General features: G+C 45.3%; 1 protein-coding gene across 1 annotated transcript in view; it reads right to left on the bottom strand.

The window, feature by feature from the left end:
- Positions 1 to 12,189: 12,189 nt before the first annotated feature.
- RNF145 (ring finger protein 145) overlaps positions 12,190 to 16,713 on the bottom strand; it is a 40,276-nt gene continuing 35,752 nt past the window's right edge. Inside the window, exons 9-11 of the mRNA XM_082063850.1 lie at positions 16,017 to 16,164; positions 14,963 to 15,319; positions 12,190 to 13,832 (exon numbers count right to left, since the gene is read on the bottom strand). Coding sequence (XP_081919976.1) covers positions 13,389 to 13,832; positions 14,963 to 15,319; positions 16,017 to 16,164 — 949 coding nt within the window. The 3' untranslated portion in view covers positions 12,190 to 13,388. The remainder of the gene's footprint in view (positions 13,833 to 14,962; positions 15,320 to 16,016; positions 16,165 to 16,713) is intronic.

The raw sequence follows: 16,713 nt of genomic DNA, 5'->3' as shown, positions 1-16,713 counted from the left end.
CCCCGGCATCCCAGCCCCACGTCTGTCCCGTGGGGTTCCCGCGGGACCCGCGTCCCCACATCCGACAGCAAATCTGAGCAGGGACAGTCACCCGCCTGGGTTCGGGGGGGTGGGTGCTGTGGGCCACCCCAAATACTCAGGGTGCTCAGGCAGGCGGTGGTGCTGTCGTTGGCGGACAAGGACACGCGGTCGTGTCCGGCCATGAATTCGACCCTTGGAGAGTTGTTCCTATCCTGTGGTAAATACGGCTGCAGGGGTCGTTGGACCACAGGGTGTCAGTGACTGGGGCCTGATGGCTCTGTCCTAACCACCTCCCAGTCCTCACAGCCCTGCTCATGCCAACAGGGCAAACCATCTCTATAGAGGGGTAACACCTTCTGTTTTCACTAATAAAAACAGATGAAATCTGTTTCTTTAGTGTATCGGTGGAAATTGCACTACACTACAGCCAGCTGCAGATTTACGTTCCCTACAGTACTTGCAGAAGTTTGCAATACATTTAAAGGCTGGCTGGTATTTATTTGTTTATTCTGGCATCCACTGGGCAGACTATGGTTATTTTATCACACAAAATCTTGATATGATTTTTACATTGTCAGTTCAGCAATGCCTGTGAACATATGATCAACTGCAATCGGCTTCAGGGAGATGCGAGTACATGTCTCCCATTTAAGAGGGAAGGGAGAAGCCCCGAGGCATGCACTGAGGGAAGGAGTTTAAACATATTACATGGGATGGATTTAAACATCTACTAAAATGGTCACGTGCTTTGCTGAATCAAGACTATTATCAGAAGTACTTGACTCTGAAAACTGTATCTCCTTTAGAACAGTTCTATAAACTCTGAGGACTTTGCCTCTTGGGATTTTGACTTTAAACATGCACAAGAACTTTTGAAGGGTGTAGTCCAGAATTTCAAGCTCTTCCTTCAAACAGGGGAGTGATGAGAGACACAACTTGCTGGGTCGGCAAGTGTTAACTTCTCAATGTTTAGGACTTGGCTGCTCAGGATTTGGCTGCTCTTTTTGTGCCGACCATTTTGAAACCTGTTTTCTCTGGAATTTGTGTTAACATCAGAAGACTTTATGATTTCAGCAGAAGTAGAACTAAAAGTTCACCACCTGGGCTCAGACATTTTCCCTGGAACCGCAGGCAAACCTTTGACAAGCGAGATTTTGCCAGAACACAGCATGGAAATGCTTTGGTTGCGATGAAGTTTAAGGTACAAAGAGAGACTCGCTGTTGTACGTACCTTCCACAGTGCTTTGGACAATTTGAAGTTCAAGATCCTGGCTTTGCATGATCCCATCCACCTGGACTTCTCAGGTCCCTTCTTCAGACCTTTTCTCAAAAATATTCAACCTGTGTGAAATAGTAAAACAAAAGTTCTGGTGAAGAGACAACCAGACAGCGCCTGTTAAACGGGAAGGAAGAACCACATTCTGGGTTATCCCATGTCAGTTAGAAAGTCTGTGCCTGTTTTAAAGTCTCCATTTAGCAGAGCTAAACTGTGCTTAAACACTCCCCTAAATAGATTTTTTTTTTAAGATGTACTTCACTACCCAACATTTGGGTGGGGAACAATTCATCATTCCTACTCAAGCACAACTTGCACTGACTTCTGTAGGAAAAGAGTAGCCTGGCTGAGCAGGCATCTGTGAGCATGTGTGCTTGTTCCATATGCACACACATTCATTATGGATGATATACAAATGCTGCTCATGCTTCCCAAGATCGTTATGGTGAGGCTCACATCCCACTGATCTCACTGCAGGGCTTAGGAAGCCTTCAGAAAGCCTCCCAAAATGCATTACAAACGATGTATGGAGAAATCACTTCCTCCAGCGCTGAAATAGAGTCATTGTCATGGTGTGATGAAGGAACTGTTAAACAGACACAGCAACAACGCTGGAGCTGGATCCTAGCCAGGGTATTTCGAGCAACTTGTAAAAAGTTCACTGATTCTTTAATGACTCCACCTGGTTCGAGCAGGACCTCTGGTTTATGTGCCTTCCAGAAGATATGTTGCGAGAGAAGTGTGTCTTAGATGATATGAATCAAATGGGTTCCGCCAACATCATGTTGGTCTGGAATAGCTGTTGACCCGATGGAGTGTTAATGGGAACATTTATTTGTTTCTTTATCACTACAAAGATGTCATACATACTTACCCCGCTGCTGCCACTGCTCCCCAAGGGCTGTCAGCACAAGAGCCATTATAACACGACTGCCGGAGGTAATTCTTTTTTTCCCCCCTCACACATTATTTCTTCAAACGATTCTGTAAAGAGAGAAATGACTTGGATACAAAAATTGCTGGTAAAAGAACAGTGCAGTGCGACGTGAGCCAAAGCAGCTTTACTAAACGCCTATTAGTCTTTGTTTTTATTGCTTATGGAGAGAGAGCAACACACACAGAGCCAGGATCCGTCTTGGCATGGGGTGTGGGTGCTGTACCTGATATGGTGAGGATGGGATTTGCTACCGGGACTCTCCAGCACTCTCCCCATTCATGGAAACAAATGAGTGAAATTCGGGTGACACTGCCTGACCCTGCGACTGCCCTGTGCAAAGGGGCTGCACGTGGGTGATACACCCCATCTTTGTGTTTCTTCATGTTTCTGGCTTACATAGGAGCGTGAATGCTTTAATGGAGAATGTTTTGGCAACACAGTCATTAGTAAATAAAAATTAAACAGAAACTCACTGCCCTTACCTGCAGAAAAAGAAAAATCCCATCACATTTCATCCGTGTTACGCAATGACTTGACAGTTTAAGGAAATTGCTAATGGGACCTTTTACTGCTAGGTCACTAGTTCAAACCTGGCTCTGTCAGTAATGACCAAGAGTATCTGATGAATGTTTGATGACGTGAGATTAAAATATGGGTCTCAATCCATTTATCAGTAGAAAAACCCTTCAACAACTTGAGCCCCTTAAAGCTAATCCCGATAGAAAAGCCTGTGAGGCTGGAGCGCGAACGAGCCCTCCGCAGCCCCACAACAGATCAAGGTCAGAACGGGGCCGTGCAGATGGAAAAGCTTACGGCACCGATGTCTGGGCAGAACCTTTCTGTGCATAAACAAATCTACCAGTTAATGCACTAAACTACTCCAGCAACAGTACAGTACGAGAGAGCCAAATCCGGTATTGTTCTCAAAGGGAAAATGATCCTGGTGGAGGGGGGAAGATGCATATATTAGGAAACCCAGGATCAAGTATGGGTTTATACTGGTGCCAAAACTCAGAACTTCACCGTTTCACAAGCTGAAAGGTTTTGCTTGAATTCCTCAATATTATAACACTGCCATAAAGTTGAAACTCAAAAGTCAAGCTAGTAGGTAAAGGGTTAGTAAATGTCCTTTCTTAATCTTTGAGATGAACTACAATCAAGTATTTGCCTATTTTAGTACCTCCCAAACTGTTCCTTTCTCTCAAAAAGCATAAAGCGTTGCTGGCAGAACTTGGCCAGGCAGAGACCGAGGGCTGACATCTGAGCAAGAAACAGCCGCCTGCCCTTTGGAGCCTGGCCTTGCCCCCAAATTAGTGCCAGGGCCAGGTGCAGGTGCTAGACATGGTCTGTAACACACAGGCGCAAGGTTCAGTTTAACAACATTTCCAGGACCTGCTCTGCGCCCTCCTGAAGTCACTCAGTGCTTCTCCTTCAGGACTTGTCCTACGGACCCAGAACACGAGGAGACCCCCAGGAAAGGCAGGGAGGTGTCCGCCACCGGCACTGGCTTCATCCAGGAGTCCACGCTTTGCGCTGCCAAAATAAAGTGACAGGAAAGACTTGCCCCCCTTGTAAACTCACCAAGTGCTTGCAGAGCATTTACCAGCCGTTTAGAGTAAAATTTAAAAAGCGTGAGGGCCATCTGGTGGGAGTGGGGAGGGGGTTTGACTTTACCTCATTGTTCTCCACGCTTTTGCCGTGAGCTAAATCCAGCTGTGGAGACTGCTGGCCGGATGCTGAGAAATTGGGGAACGCTGGAGGGGCTGTGCTGGCATCACCTCGGTAACACGCCTTGCACCTCAAAACACCCTTTTCAAGGGAATTACGTCTACAATGACTATGTCGCTGCCAAAACACAACATACCTCTGCCGAGTGGTCCTGTGTCAGCGATGGAGCAGCTGCTGGGGCCGGGGGCTGGTGCGTGGGCAAGCACCATACCTGCAAAAACATGGGAGCACTGCCCGCAGCACAACGCCTACTAGGGATGGAAAGTCTGGTGCTGCAGGCAGGGAAAGGCTCTTCCACAGCATTCACGGGGCTGGAAAAGGATATATTTCTGGGCTCCCCAGTTTAAGAAGGATAAGGAATTACTGGAGGGAGTCCAGCAGCGGGATACGAAGATGACAAGGGGCCTAGAGCACCTTTCTTATGAGGAGAGATTGATAGAGCTGGGGCTGTTCAGCCTGTAGAAGAGAAGCTGAGAGGGGATCTCATCAATGTTTATATCTCATGGGTGGGTGTCAGAGGATGGACCAGACTCTGTTCAGTGGTGCCCAACGACAGGATGAGGGGCAATGGGCACAGACTGAAGCACAGGAGGTTCCATCTGAATATGAGGAGAAACTTCTTTACTTGGAGGGTGCCAGAGCCTGGAACAGGCTGCCCAGAGAGGTTGTGGAGTCTCCTTCTCCAGAGACATTCAAACCCACCTGGACACATTCCTGTGTGATCTGCTCTGGTGAACCTGCTTTAGCAGGTGGTTTAGACTGAATGATCTCCAGAGGTCCCTTCAACCCCAGCCGTTCTGTGATTCTGTGATTCATTCTGCCCAGTAAAGCTCAGCACTGCCTCACTGGAACCAGCAGCATTTACCTGACTGCTGGAAACCCTGAGGGGCCGGGACTCAGCCTGCGCTGCCCACCCTTCCAGCAGGTTCGGTGTGTGCTGGATGGGAGCGCTGGAGTCACAGATCCCAAACTGCAGCCTGCAAATGCCACCCCAGCAAGTGTGTTCTCTGCCAAATGAAAACAGAGCCAACAGTCCCCTTTTTCAAGGTACACAGAAATTATCTACCCCTCTTGCTTGCCTTTGGTTGTGATCGATGGAAATTAAAGTTGCATTCATCATACTTAAGTATCATTTCTCAGAGAAAACAAACTTAACCACCTCAGAGGAATCTGGAGCATTAACCACCACCTGACATGTTCCTGCAAAGGAAGAAGTATCAGTGCCACCCAGGAATTTTAATATGAATTTTACCAGGTACATAATGTTTTATACAGAAGACTCAGTTCTTGTGCATCTTTACACTTTCTGGGATTTGATCCTTATTGATCCACATGTGCTTCCTCTAGGATCTTTTAAGGCTGCAGAAATGACAATTTCCACACTAGTCATGAAATAATTGCCCATAATAATTTAATAATGAGCTTTCCCTTTAAATTATTGACATAGGTAGCCAAGAAAATCGTAAATTTTAACAAGTTTAAATTCAAATGATAAATGCCGAATCTGTGTTAAATGAGACCAGCAAATTAGCAATTAAAATATTTATGCAAGAAGGCAAAAGATACTGTATTCAAGGAGGTGAAGAGCTGTCTCCCATTGGAGTATTTGACAATGGCCTGTGTTTGCATATCTCAGCTTTAAAACCCTGTGTGAAAGGAAGAGGAAAAAATATCTGAACCCATAATTGAAGCTGGACGGTGTTGATTGACACCCAGTGGGATTTTGCCAGAATCCAAGCAATTCTCAGAATACCCTTGGGTTATATTGAGCAGAAATCTTGATCCAAATCAAATTATTTCTATCATATAATTCTTTATCTGTGGGAAGCTCCAATAAAAGGCATTGCTTTGTGGCATCTAATTGTCTTGTCACTGAGAACGGAGCTGACTGCGCTGTTTGGTTTTTAATGGGGGTGGGGGGGAAACATCTTACAAGCTGGAAGAAAAATACGGGTGTTAGAGCACATCATACATCCCCTGTAAATATAAATCCGATTCTTCCCAGCAAACTTTGCAAACAAACCGTTCACAGAGCCTCGGCATCGCAGAGGATGTGCTGGACCGCAGCTTCACTCGGCATTTATTACAGCTGGTGGATTCAAACGTGAGATTCTATTATTATTGTTCTTTTCCTTGTAAAACTCGCCATGCACTATTTAAATGTGCGGAACCCCCAGGAAGGGCAGCCCCGGTTCCTGCTCCCCCCGCAGCCGCTCCGGTTTGCGGAGCGGCACCGCCCCGCCGTGGCCACCGCGGGGGCTGCCCGGGCTCCCCCGCCCCCAGCCCCGGCTCCCGACTCCATCCTCTCCCTCTGCAGCTGGAAAGGAGAAAAGCGAACCCCCCGGAAACAACCCCGGGCTCTGGGGCAGTTTGGGGTCCCGTTGCACGGGGTTTAGTTTCATCCAGGTGTTTACACAGGGGTTGTTACACAGGTGTTGAAGGGTTGGATGCTCAGGAGGAGTGAAGAAGAGGTTTAGCGCCAGTTTTCTGCTCAGAGTTTGATCCACAGAAACACCAGAGGAGCTTGAACCTACCACAGGCAGCGTTCCACACACCCCCCGTAAAAGCACAGCACAAGTAGATCCAGAGACCGCTTGTCTCCAAAAGCAAAGGGGATAATTCCAGGACCCATCAGTGACAGACAGACACAGCTAAAAAGAAAAAGCCCACGAGGGTAAGATCTGTATTTTCTGTTGGAAGTAGCCTGGGGAGAAGATGACAGCAGCCCACCCCATCACATCACCCCAGACCCAGTGCCTACTGCCCCGGTCAGGGAGTTCTCAAAACTCAGCTTATATTATTCCTCATTCGTACCAAGGGAAAAGGTGACCCTGCACCTTCCTTTAATTATTCTTTCCAGCTCCACACCTTTAGAAAAAGAAATTGGGACCTGGAAGTCACCAGATCCACCTTAAATGCAATTGTAATTCTGGTGAGAAATGGCTGGATGGGTCCAGTTTTTGTTAAAATATCTCTAACCGCCTCAGTCAATCCTCACTGCTGTGTTACAGCTGGACACATGGACACACACAGACCAGAACTCCCATGGCACCCACAGAGCTCAACAAGGAGCCCACATCTTCTGCAGCACTTAAGGTTAATATTAAAGTACATCAAGGTATAATGAAGAATTCTAGTAATATCCAAGAGCTGGATATGAGGTTCTCTCACTGCGTGTTTCCTACCACCTGGGGGCAAACAAAGATCACCAGCCTTTTTTCCAGCAAGGTGGCCACAGCAGCGATGCCCAAAACAGCAACACGCATGCGAAGATTTTCATCTGGAAAACAAGATGTATCTTAGCAGGTTACAATTCTTCATTTTTCTTTACGTACCAACACGCACTTTCCACCATGGCCTTAGAGAAATTAAGTCCCATCCAAAACCAAACAAGGTCTGAAAGCATTTACAAAGGAACCCATCTTTCAAGGACCTTTCCCTTTAAATTGCACAACGCAGCTCTTAGCAAGGAAAATAAATAAAACTTAATCCCCCCGCATTCCAGCATTTTTTCCCCAAGCTAGAAGTGGACAATCAGTTTAAAGAAAACTCAGACTACGTTCAATTAAGGAACTGTATATAATTTCATTTGTAAATAGCAGATACGTATTCAATTGATTATTTTGATCCAATTAAGTCAGTTTTACATTTTAAATTCCTAAGAATTAAGTCATTTATCCGCATCGCACTCCTATGCTTTTCACATTTGTTGCTCCAAAATCCTGCAGATCGCCTGGTCTTTGGCTGGTTTATTAGCCCAGAGTTTCAGCTACCAGGTTTACTTTAGGATGTGGATTTTAAGCCTCCAGGAAATGACAACTACTGAGAAAAATCACATCTAATTACTTGTGACACATAGAAACCTATTTGTTGTTGTTGTTTTTAATTTGGATTGGTTATTTGTGCATATAAGTTGGTTTTCTCTTACATCTTTTTAACCAAGACGGTCATCTATAGGTTTACGTGTGTGCCGGGTATGTTCTCTTAGTATTAACACCCTCCAAATTGTAGAGAGCTCACCAAGTTTTGCAGGCTCCCTTTTTCTCTAAGAGACAGCATTTGTTTTCAAGACAATAACCAATACATTAGAGCCACAGAACATATCTGCTGAGTGGTTCATCAGCTGAATCATAACGTCCTCTATGAAAGCAGATGGAATTTCCCCGGCCAGAGTCTCCACATCAGCACTCGACGTCCCCAAGCCAGCGCAGCCCTGGCCTGGGACTCCAGCAGGGTGCTCATAAATAAAATAGCCAGAGTGACAAGAAATAAGCATTGTCAAAAAGAAAACTGCTATCTTCAAGGTGCAGGGGAGTGAATTGTGATCCTTAATGTGATTGAACATGCACTTCACAGAAAGGGGGACCAGTTAATTTCTAAACTCAGTATTGTAACACTATGAAAAACTGAGTTTAAAATTGCCTTTATAAGTGCAAGCAAAGCCAAAGAGCTTAGTAGGGAAATGTATTTGTCAGTCTTGCCCACAAATGTTTTTGTGGAGTCCCGTCACAGGCAAGACTTGGAATAAGCGATCTGTACAGGGCAGACTCAGCTACTGTGCAGCTCCAGACACTGACAAATAGTGCTGGAAAATTAAAGATCTCTTCATACAAATTCAACACACAGGGGGGAAAAAGCCGGTACCAATCCACGAGCCACACCCACAGCCCTCCACAGAGCAGCGTGAACCAAAAGAGACTGAGGGGAGACCTCATGGGGTTGCAGCTTCCTCACAAGGGGAGGAAGAGGGACAGGGCTGAGCTCTTCTCTTTAGTGACCAACAGAACCCAAGGGGATGGCAGAAGATGTGCCAGAGAAGGTTTAGGTTGGACATTAGGAAAAGGTTCTTCACCCAGAGGTGCTGGACACTGAACAGGCTCCCCAGGGAGGTGTCACAGCCCCAACCGGACAGTGTTCAAGAAGAGACTGGACAACACCCTCAGACACACGGTGTGAACTGTGGGGTGTCCTGTGCAGGGACAGGAGTTGGACTCGATGATCCTTGTGGGTCCCTTCCAGCTCAGGACATTCTATGAAACCAGCAGTGGTCCATGGGATGCTCCTTCTCGAGAACTTCCAGCCGTTGATCACCACCCGGGACGGGACGGGCTGCGCTGCCACCTTCAACCCCAGTGCGTGGGTTTCCTGCCCTGCGCTCTCCTGACCCGAACAAAATCCAGCAAGTTTCACTCTAATTCAGTTATTTTCAGTCTGAACACAGCTGGCTTCCCAACATCACGTGCTTCCAACAGCCAGTTCTCCTTCCCAAGTGTGGTTTTCTTTAGACATCGATATCAGCTTTCTTGTATTTTCTATCTTATTTGCTAGAGATAATTTGAACTTTGAACAAACTGAAATCAAACTCTGTGAACGTCCCTGCCAGTTAGGAAAAACATTACAACTTTGTTCTCAAACGTTCAGGTAAGTCCAAACTCCGGTCTATTTCAGGAAAAGGACTTGGAAATTGAATTTAAAATGAATTAGGAAGAAGAGGACTCTGAAAGAAGGGGTGGAAAACCTTGTGCATTTCAAGAGCTCTCTGCCTTGGCATAAAATGAAGTGCTTCGCTAGGAACAGGGAAGGAAATAGGGTTTTCTGCTGCAAAATAGCCAAAAGCCAAGGGAGCCAAGAGCAGCGAAGTTCAAACCAAAGCGTTCAGCTCAAATTCCCAGCCACAGACTTGTTTGCTCTTCCCATGGAGTCATCTCACCTTGTGTAAATAACATTTCCCTGAGCCCAGAGCAATGGACTCTCAATCAGCAGCACCGCGATACTCCGTAGGACTGACCAGACACACACACCATCACCCCGTGTGATCAGTGCTGCCACTTCCAGCGAAAAACCAAACAGCCATGAAATTCCCAACTGTTCCCATTGTATCACCTGGCTGGAAGCATCTTTGTGAGTCCAAATGGTCGTCAATCACACCACCATCAGGAGTCCTGACATCATGAAAATGATTTCAAGCCTCAGCCTGCAGTTCTACCCTGATCATAAACACTCAAAGGCATTTTTTTCCCCATTTACTCATGCACAGCTGCAGAGAAAATCAGCTCAAAGCAAGCAGTGTCCAGGGGGGAGTTCTGCACCAGACAAAGCTCAGAGATCAGGACTGTTCACCCAGATGCTCTATAGAGCATCGAGATAGGAGGATCATTTCATTCCTGACCTCCCTGCTCCCCCATAGCGGCCTTTTCTCCTGTTCCCCTTCAAGTTATGCAGTTTTATTTCTTCTGCAAGATCTAACTTGGTGTTGAGTTTTGACGGTTCTCACTTCATCCCTGAACACCCTTACCCGTAAGATACAGCCCGCTTGGCTTTTCAGTGTTTATTTCCCATCCACTCCCATTCCTTGCAGGCTTATTTTTGGGTTCTGCTAAAGCTAGATGTCCCTAGTTTTTCAGAAAATGGTATTTTGTCAGCATTTTTGAGTTGGAGAAAACAAAGCCAAAAATGAAGCAAAAGTGAACACACAGACACATACACACACAAACACACACCTTCCTCCTTGAACTTTCTAGTCCAGCAGATGTTAGTAACCGGTCAGCTCTGCCTCACGAACATACACACTCTACCTCAGCTTGCTCTTATGAACAATTCTTTATAACAGTGTTGGCACCCAAGGAAGGTAACTTCCATCCTTCAAGCAAAGCCCCGTTCCTATGAACTCTCCAAGCCAGCAGCCTCTCCTTTCTCTCCCCTCCCTCTCCAGAACATCCTTCTTACAGTCAAAAATCAGAGATGTTTTCATCTCATCACACCCTCTCGCCAGGATGCAGAACTCAGCTGAGATTGCCTGAGCCTCCACATCCTCAAGCACCTTCTCCAGCACAGAACAGTTTTGGTTCACTCCTGTGGGCACCTTGCAGCGTCATTTCTCCTCAAGACAGCACGTACCTACCTGGTCCGCCGGGCTCCTTTCCAGCGCCACATCCACGCCCTGACGCGCCGTCCCAGCAGACGGGGCATTTGTATTTGTTCAGTCTGCTGTGGGTCTGTTGATTCTCAATGAGCAGTCTCCAGGCGCACTTTCCTCTTAGCGATGTCGGTGTAAATCCATAGTCCTTTCCTCTAGCTTTTGCACTACCCATTAGCTACAAATAATTTAGGGTAGAAATTAAAAGGTTCATTGCCAAGAGATCAGTCAGGCTGAGAAACGGCTCTTAGCATAAACAGTGAAGGCAAACCTTATTTTTTTGTTACACCACCACTTCCTATATTTCTGAAAGTGACGTGACATACCGTGTGGGATAGCAATGGAGCTGATGGCTCCCGTGATTTCCTCCTGTCCTCAGATGAATACTCTAGATGAGCACAGCGCTCAGCGCTCGCCCTGAGGTCTGTCCAGCAGCCACAGCCCCTCCAGGCTCCATCCCACCAGCCTGACCCAGCGGAGCTGTTCCCCGGGGAATCACTGCTCCCTGGAGCTGATCTTAGCCAAGGAAAAACCTCCCACCCCTGGTGTGAGGAACTTGTGGGCTCATCTTTCCACACCCAGGGACAGCAAAGCAGGGTTTAACAGAGGATCCTCAAGAACGTATTCTGTGAATCGAGGGAAAGCCTTTGTTTCACAACACTAAAGCGCAGCCCAGAAATCCTCAATTTCCCACCTCCGCAGATTTTTAAGTGTGGCTAGAATGGAAACAGCGTGAATTCCGTAGGTTAAAAGCCTAACACCTTATTGAGAAAAACTCTGCTCCACAGAAACACAGACACAGAAGAGCAGGTTCCAGACCACTGACCAACAGGAGTGAGACTTCAAGAAAGAAGTTCTCACAATTTCCCCCGCCCCCAACCCACCCACCAGTTAGTAAAAGCTCTGCAGTGCTCACTGAAGCACCTGGTAAACCTGAATTTCTGATCAACATGCAAGAAAACAAAACTGAGATACAGAATGAAAGGATAGTGGAACTGATCCTCCCATCCTGTCAAAGTGAGAATGAAGAAGGTTTGGGTTCTGTTGGAGGCTCAGCAGCAGCCACCCCAGCCTCCAGGAGCAAACGGGCCTCGTGTTGTGCTGTTCTGTGTTGGTGTAGATCTGGTGGTGAGGACCAAGGGAGAGCAGGAGGTACCACCAGAACACACAGCACTGCAATGGAAATGGGGGAGAAAGCAGGTATCAGAAGTTCCACTGATCTCCAAGGGGAACAGAAAGCTACTACTGCAGAAGAGCCAGTCAACACATACTTAACTCATGGAATTTCAGTACAAGAATCACACAACCAGGTGTAAAAATCTTCAAATGTAATTTATTAAGACATTCAGCTATGTCTGTCAGTCTACATCCAAATTTACTACTAAAAATAAAATAGTATCACATTTCACATTAGGAATACCGACTTTGAAAAACACTTGAGTCAAGCCTATCGTATAAATAAGTGACTAATTTCTCTTCATATCAAAATTCACATAAAAAAATTGCCTGCTCCCTACTCCCACCTATTTCCCCACCCAGTCCCTAGTTCTACTTGAAGCCATGATGCATGTAAAAATTTAAGTATGGACATGTCCATGTCAAAGAAAAAAGGGTGCAAACCTATTAACAGCTTTAAAAGTGGCATTTGCGGAGTCTGATCATACACAATAATGTACTCATTCCCAAAGTGCAAATATCGCCAGAGTTTAATACTGTTTGAATTCAGCTGCAAGAATTAAACATTACACAGCACAGTACTGTAAGGCCTTGCTCTGTGCCCTAAAACTCATCCCACTTTCCTCCTGCACACGGTAGCAGAGGTCAAAGTGTTCATTAGAGCTTTAGTTTACTTCATGCAGCCCAGACTGTTCCCATTATTAGCAAAAGTTTCATATACATCAAAATATTGAAGACTCCATCATAAATGTCAAGAGTCGCTATAGATTACATGAATTCAAATGCAATTGCCCCACCAAGAACACCCAAAGCATACACATGACGTATACGGAGTGCTTCCATCTTCCAGTACAATCGCTGCTGTTCTAGCTTTGATTTTTGCATACGTGCCATAAAAAAATGTTGTCAGCAACCAAAGCTGCACCTCAGCCAGACCGGCAACTCTGCATTTAACGCCTCGTGGATACCCTGGCTGGATGTGACACCCTCTTCCTGACCAAAATAAAGTCTCATGTTCTGTCTGTCTTTCTACAACTTCTCACAGACTTCTCACTCCTCTTACCCCTCACCTATGTCTCCAAAAACACTTTTTACTGCAATTTATTTCCAGACATCCTTCCTATGCCCACAGTTCAGAGAGCTTCTGGAGTCATTTCTACTACATCTCACTGGAGTTACCACTACCAAGCAGCCCACAAAAATCAGCATGGGATATTACATTTTGACCAGCATTAATAGCTAAACTTCTTTCACAGCTGTGGAAGGACAGGTTTTCTTCTGAGTCAAACTTGGATCTCTGAAATGTATTTGTTCCCATCTCATCCTCTGTCACCTTAGAGCTGGACACAAACGCTCGGGTCTCGAGCTGGACACCCCTCTGGGGCTGCAATTAGTTCTGCAGCACAAGCTGCTCCCTGGCTGGCCCCACATGGGCTTGTGTCACTGTCCGTGCTCTGAGACCCCTCCGTCCCAGCAGAGGCCTTCGGGTTGTCCTGTCCCTCCCCAACCTGTCCATCCCCCTCGCCAGAACTGCCTTTCACACTTGGCCCGTTGTCATGTTCACCAGCAGGGGGTTCGGCTGCATCTCCAGGTCTGGTATTTTGCTCTGCGCTGGGGTTTGGCTGTTGAGCTGGCTCTGGTCCCAGTCCTGGTAGCTGCGAAGGGCTCTTGAGTTGGCAGTGGCACAGCGGGCAGGTTTCTTGCACATACAGCCATTTCTTAAGACAACCCGCATGAAAAAAATGGCTACATGGTGTGATTACAGCAGTTTTCATATCCTGGAAAGCACACAAAAAAAAGAAAACACATATTATTTGTAATCCCATTCCTCTCATCTCACACAGCTGCTGGGTCCACCAGCCACAGCGGAGACAGAAATAGCTCACCGGCAAGTGTGAATGTTTCTTCATATCAACAGGCCTCCACATTCAAATACACACACAATTCACACACTGGCTGCATCTGCTTCTTTACACTACTGGGATTAGAAATTAGCTAAAAGCTTTGTTTCTAATGCATATGTATTATTACATTTAAATACAAGCTTTTGTAGGATCAGAGTCACAGGATTAGCTGGCTTAAGGAACAATTGTGCAGGTCGAAACCAGCAAAATCCAGATACAACAGAAAACAGCAGCAAACCAGAAACTAAGTGACACCTTAATTCTGTCAGCTGAGACCCACAAATCACCCGTCTGGTGTTTTAAACATTGTCTCTCAATCTGGCACTGGTAGTTTTAGTCTGAAAGAATTTCGATCAGGGTTGGAGTCAATCCAATCACACTCCAACTGCACACTACTAATCTTGGGATGGTTCTTTCACTGTCACATAAAACTACAATTTCTATCCAAGAGAAAAAGACGTTGGAGCTGGAGATGTGATAAAGATATTACTTTCAGCATTAATTTCTAAGGTCTTTACATCTGCTGACTTACATTAGACAGTCCCTTAACCTTTCGATAATTACGTTTCTGTTATAAAACTGACACTGTGCATGAAGTAGCAAAGTCTGTAGAGACTGATCTGCTTCTATGGAATAATAACAGATCAGCTACTGACTACACATTGTCTTTCAGTATCCAGATCTTCCACTAATGAAGGAAAGGCATGCTTGCTGTTACTGCTGAGACCAGCTCAACCCAAACACAGGAGGTTTCAAAGAAGCTCAAGGACTGAGTTTCTTGTGTAACTGGAAAAAAGGAATGAAAGTTTAAACATATCCAAACTATCTCAGTGACAGCACTCCAATTTACACAAAGCAAAACACTGGGCAATTCAAATAACTTCATAGCACAATATAACTCATTAAATATAATTCAAGTAATTTATTTTACTAGTTGCAGGCTGAACTTGACAGTCTAGAGGTATTAAAGTTCAAGTCAATCTTTTTGACACTCGAATTCTTACCTGGTAGCAGATGGCACAGATATCATTGTGTTGCTCCAACTGCTCTTTTGTGGCGACGGGCAGTGATTTGATCTTATTCACAGCATCTCTGCGAAGAAGGAAACTTTTCCACCCCAGCTGGGCCCGCAACCACACATTGTAATAGGAGTGAATGAAGATGATCACAGAACCCATCACAGTCCATTCACCAAAGATGGTTTCCGAGACGCCGTACGCCACCACACAGAGAGCGACGAGGAATTCCAGCAGCCGGTAAGTGCCGTTTACATAATAAATCACATCATCCATATTTTCTACTGGTTCTTTTCTGAACTCCTCCACCATAAACAAGACATAAATGAAGAGAGTCCCAAGCACCTGTAACACAGTGCAAGACCATGAGCTCAGCATTCAATTCTGAACTGGAGTTTAAGTCCTTCAAGCTTTGTCCATGCTCCCAAACCACACAGAGAGCAGACAAGCCCCAAAGGAGTCAAATTGTTGCTCAAGTTCAAGACAAACAGAAGTCATTCCTTCCTGCAGAGCACTTAAGCTTGTTCCCAAGTTCATCCCCTTCTGTACCTTCCTGAGTCCAGAACATGGCTGAGTTGATTAAACAAAAGTGCTGAGCACCATGAGGGGCGATTTTATAAATTTAGTAACTGAACATAGTACAAAACATTTCCTGTATTCACACTACTGTGTTTTGAACATCAAATTGCTCTCAAAGAGCCACATCTAGGTAACAATACATAAATGAGTGCTCTAGAAAAAACAAACAAACAAACAAACAAAAAGACCAAAAAACAAAAACCCCAACTTTTTACTGTGATAGTTGTGCCCTCAAAAGCCTTCTGGCTTTACAATTTGAAACAGACTTGCTTTCACCTATGCTCTCAGCCCATCCCTAGAACTCCTTAGCCTCAGATACTGGATTAGAGATTTTTATATCGTATCTTGTACTTCTGTCCTTCTATCATATCTGTTCTTTTCTCACCACGTATGTCCCCCTCTAGAGTAAGAAGATCACAGTTAATGCAGGGCTGCACAGCTACTACAGGGCTAACACTCTTACCTGAAGAGAGGTCAGAATACTGCTGGAGATAATGATCAACAGCCAGAAATCCATGTGGAAAAACTGACAAATCATGTAGGCCATGTATGCAGGGAACACAAGTAAGAACAGACAGAGGCTGACGGCTCGGAAGTGCTTCCACAGACTCCTGCAAACAACGCAAGACGTTTTTATTTCTTAAGTCAGATGTGAGTGTCAGAATAAGAACAGGCTGCCTGCTGGATGCAGGTGCGTTAGATGTTTGCTCAAGGCTTTCACTTGTTGAAAGGAGTTTCTATTTGACTTGGGCACAGTCTCATTCCCAGCATGCACCCCTACAACACATACAGTGTGAAAAGTTCCCTCTCATCTGACCTTTGCTGTTTTCAATACAAAGATTATAGGCAAAAAATTCACCTATGGTAACTGTCATAATGGGTCAAGTCAGTGGTTACACAAATTAAATACCTAAGATATTGAATGTTTCAGATGGAAGCCTATTGAAATGAAAAACATTATGAAATAGACATGTAACTTTGTAGACTTTTCTATATAAACAGAGTTCTTCCAGATTACATATTTATTACAACTCTTCTGTGTCTTTTTGCATGAAGCAAGTGTATTTCCTTTCATCACCAGATTTAATCCTGCTGCCTTTAGAAGTATATTCCCTAATTTAGGGATCACAAAAGAAGAAATTTAGTGGAACTTGAACATT

Source organism: Streptopelia decaocto (genome assembly GCF_964273445.1).
Source record: "Streptopelia decaocto genome assembly, chromosome: 12".
Classification (NCBI taxonomy): domain Eukaryota; kingdom Metazoa; phylum Chordata; class Aves; order Columbiformes; family Columbidae; genus Streptopelia; species Streptopelia decaocto.
Note: the sequence above shows the minus strand (reverse complement) of the source record. Positions and strands in the feature narration are given on the sequence as shown.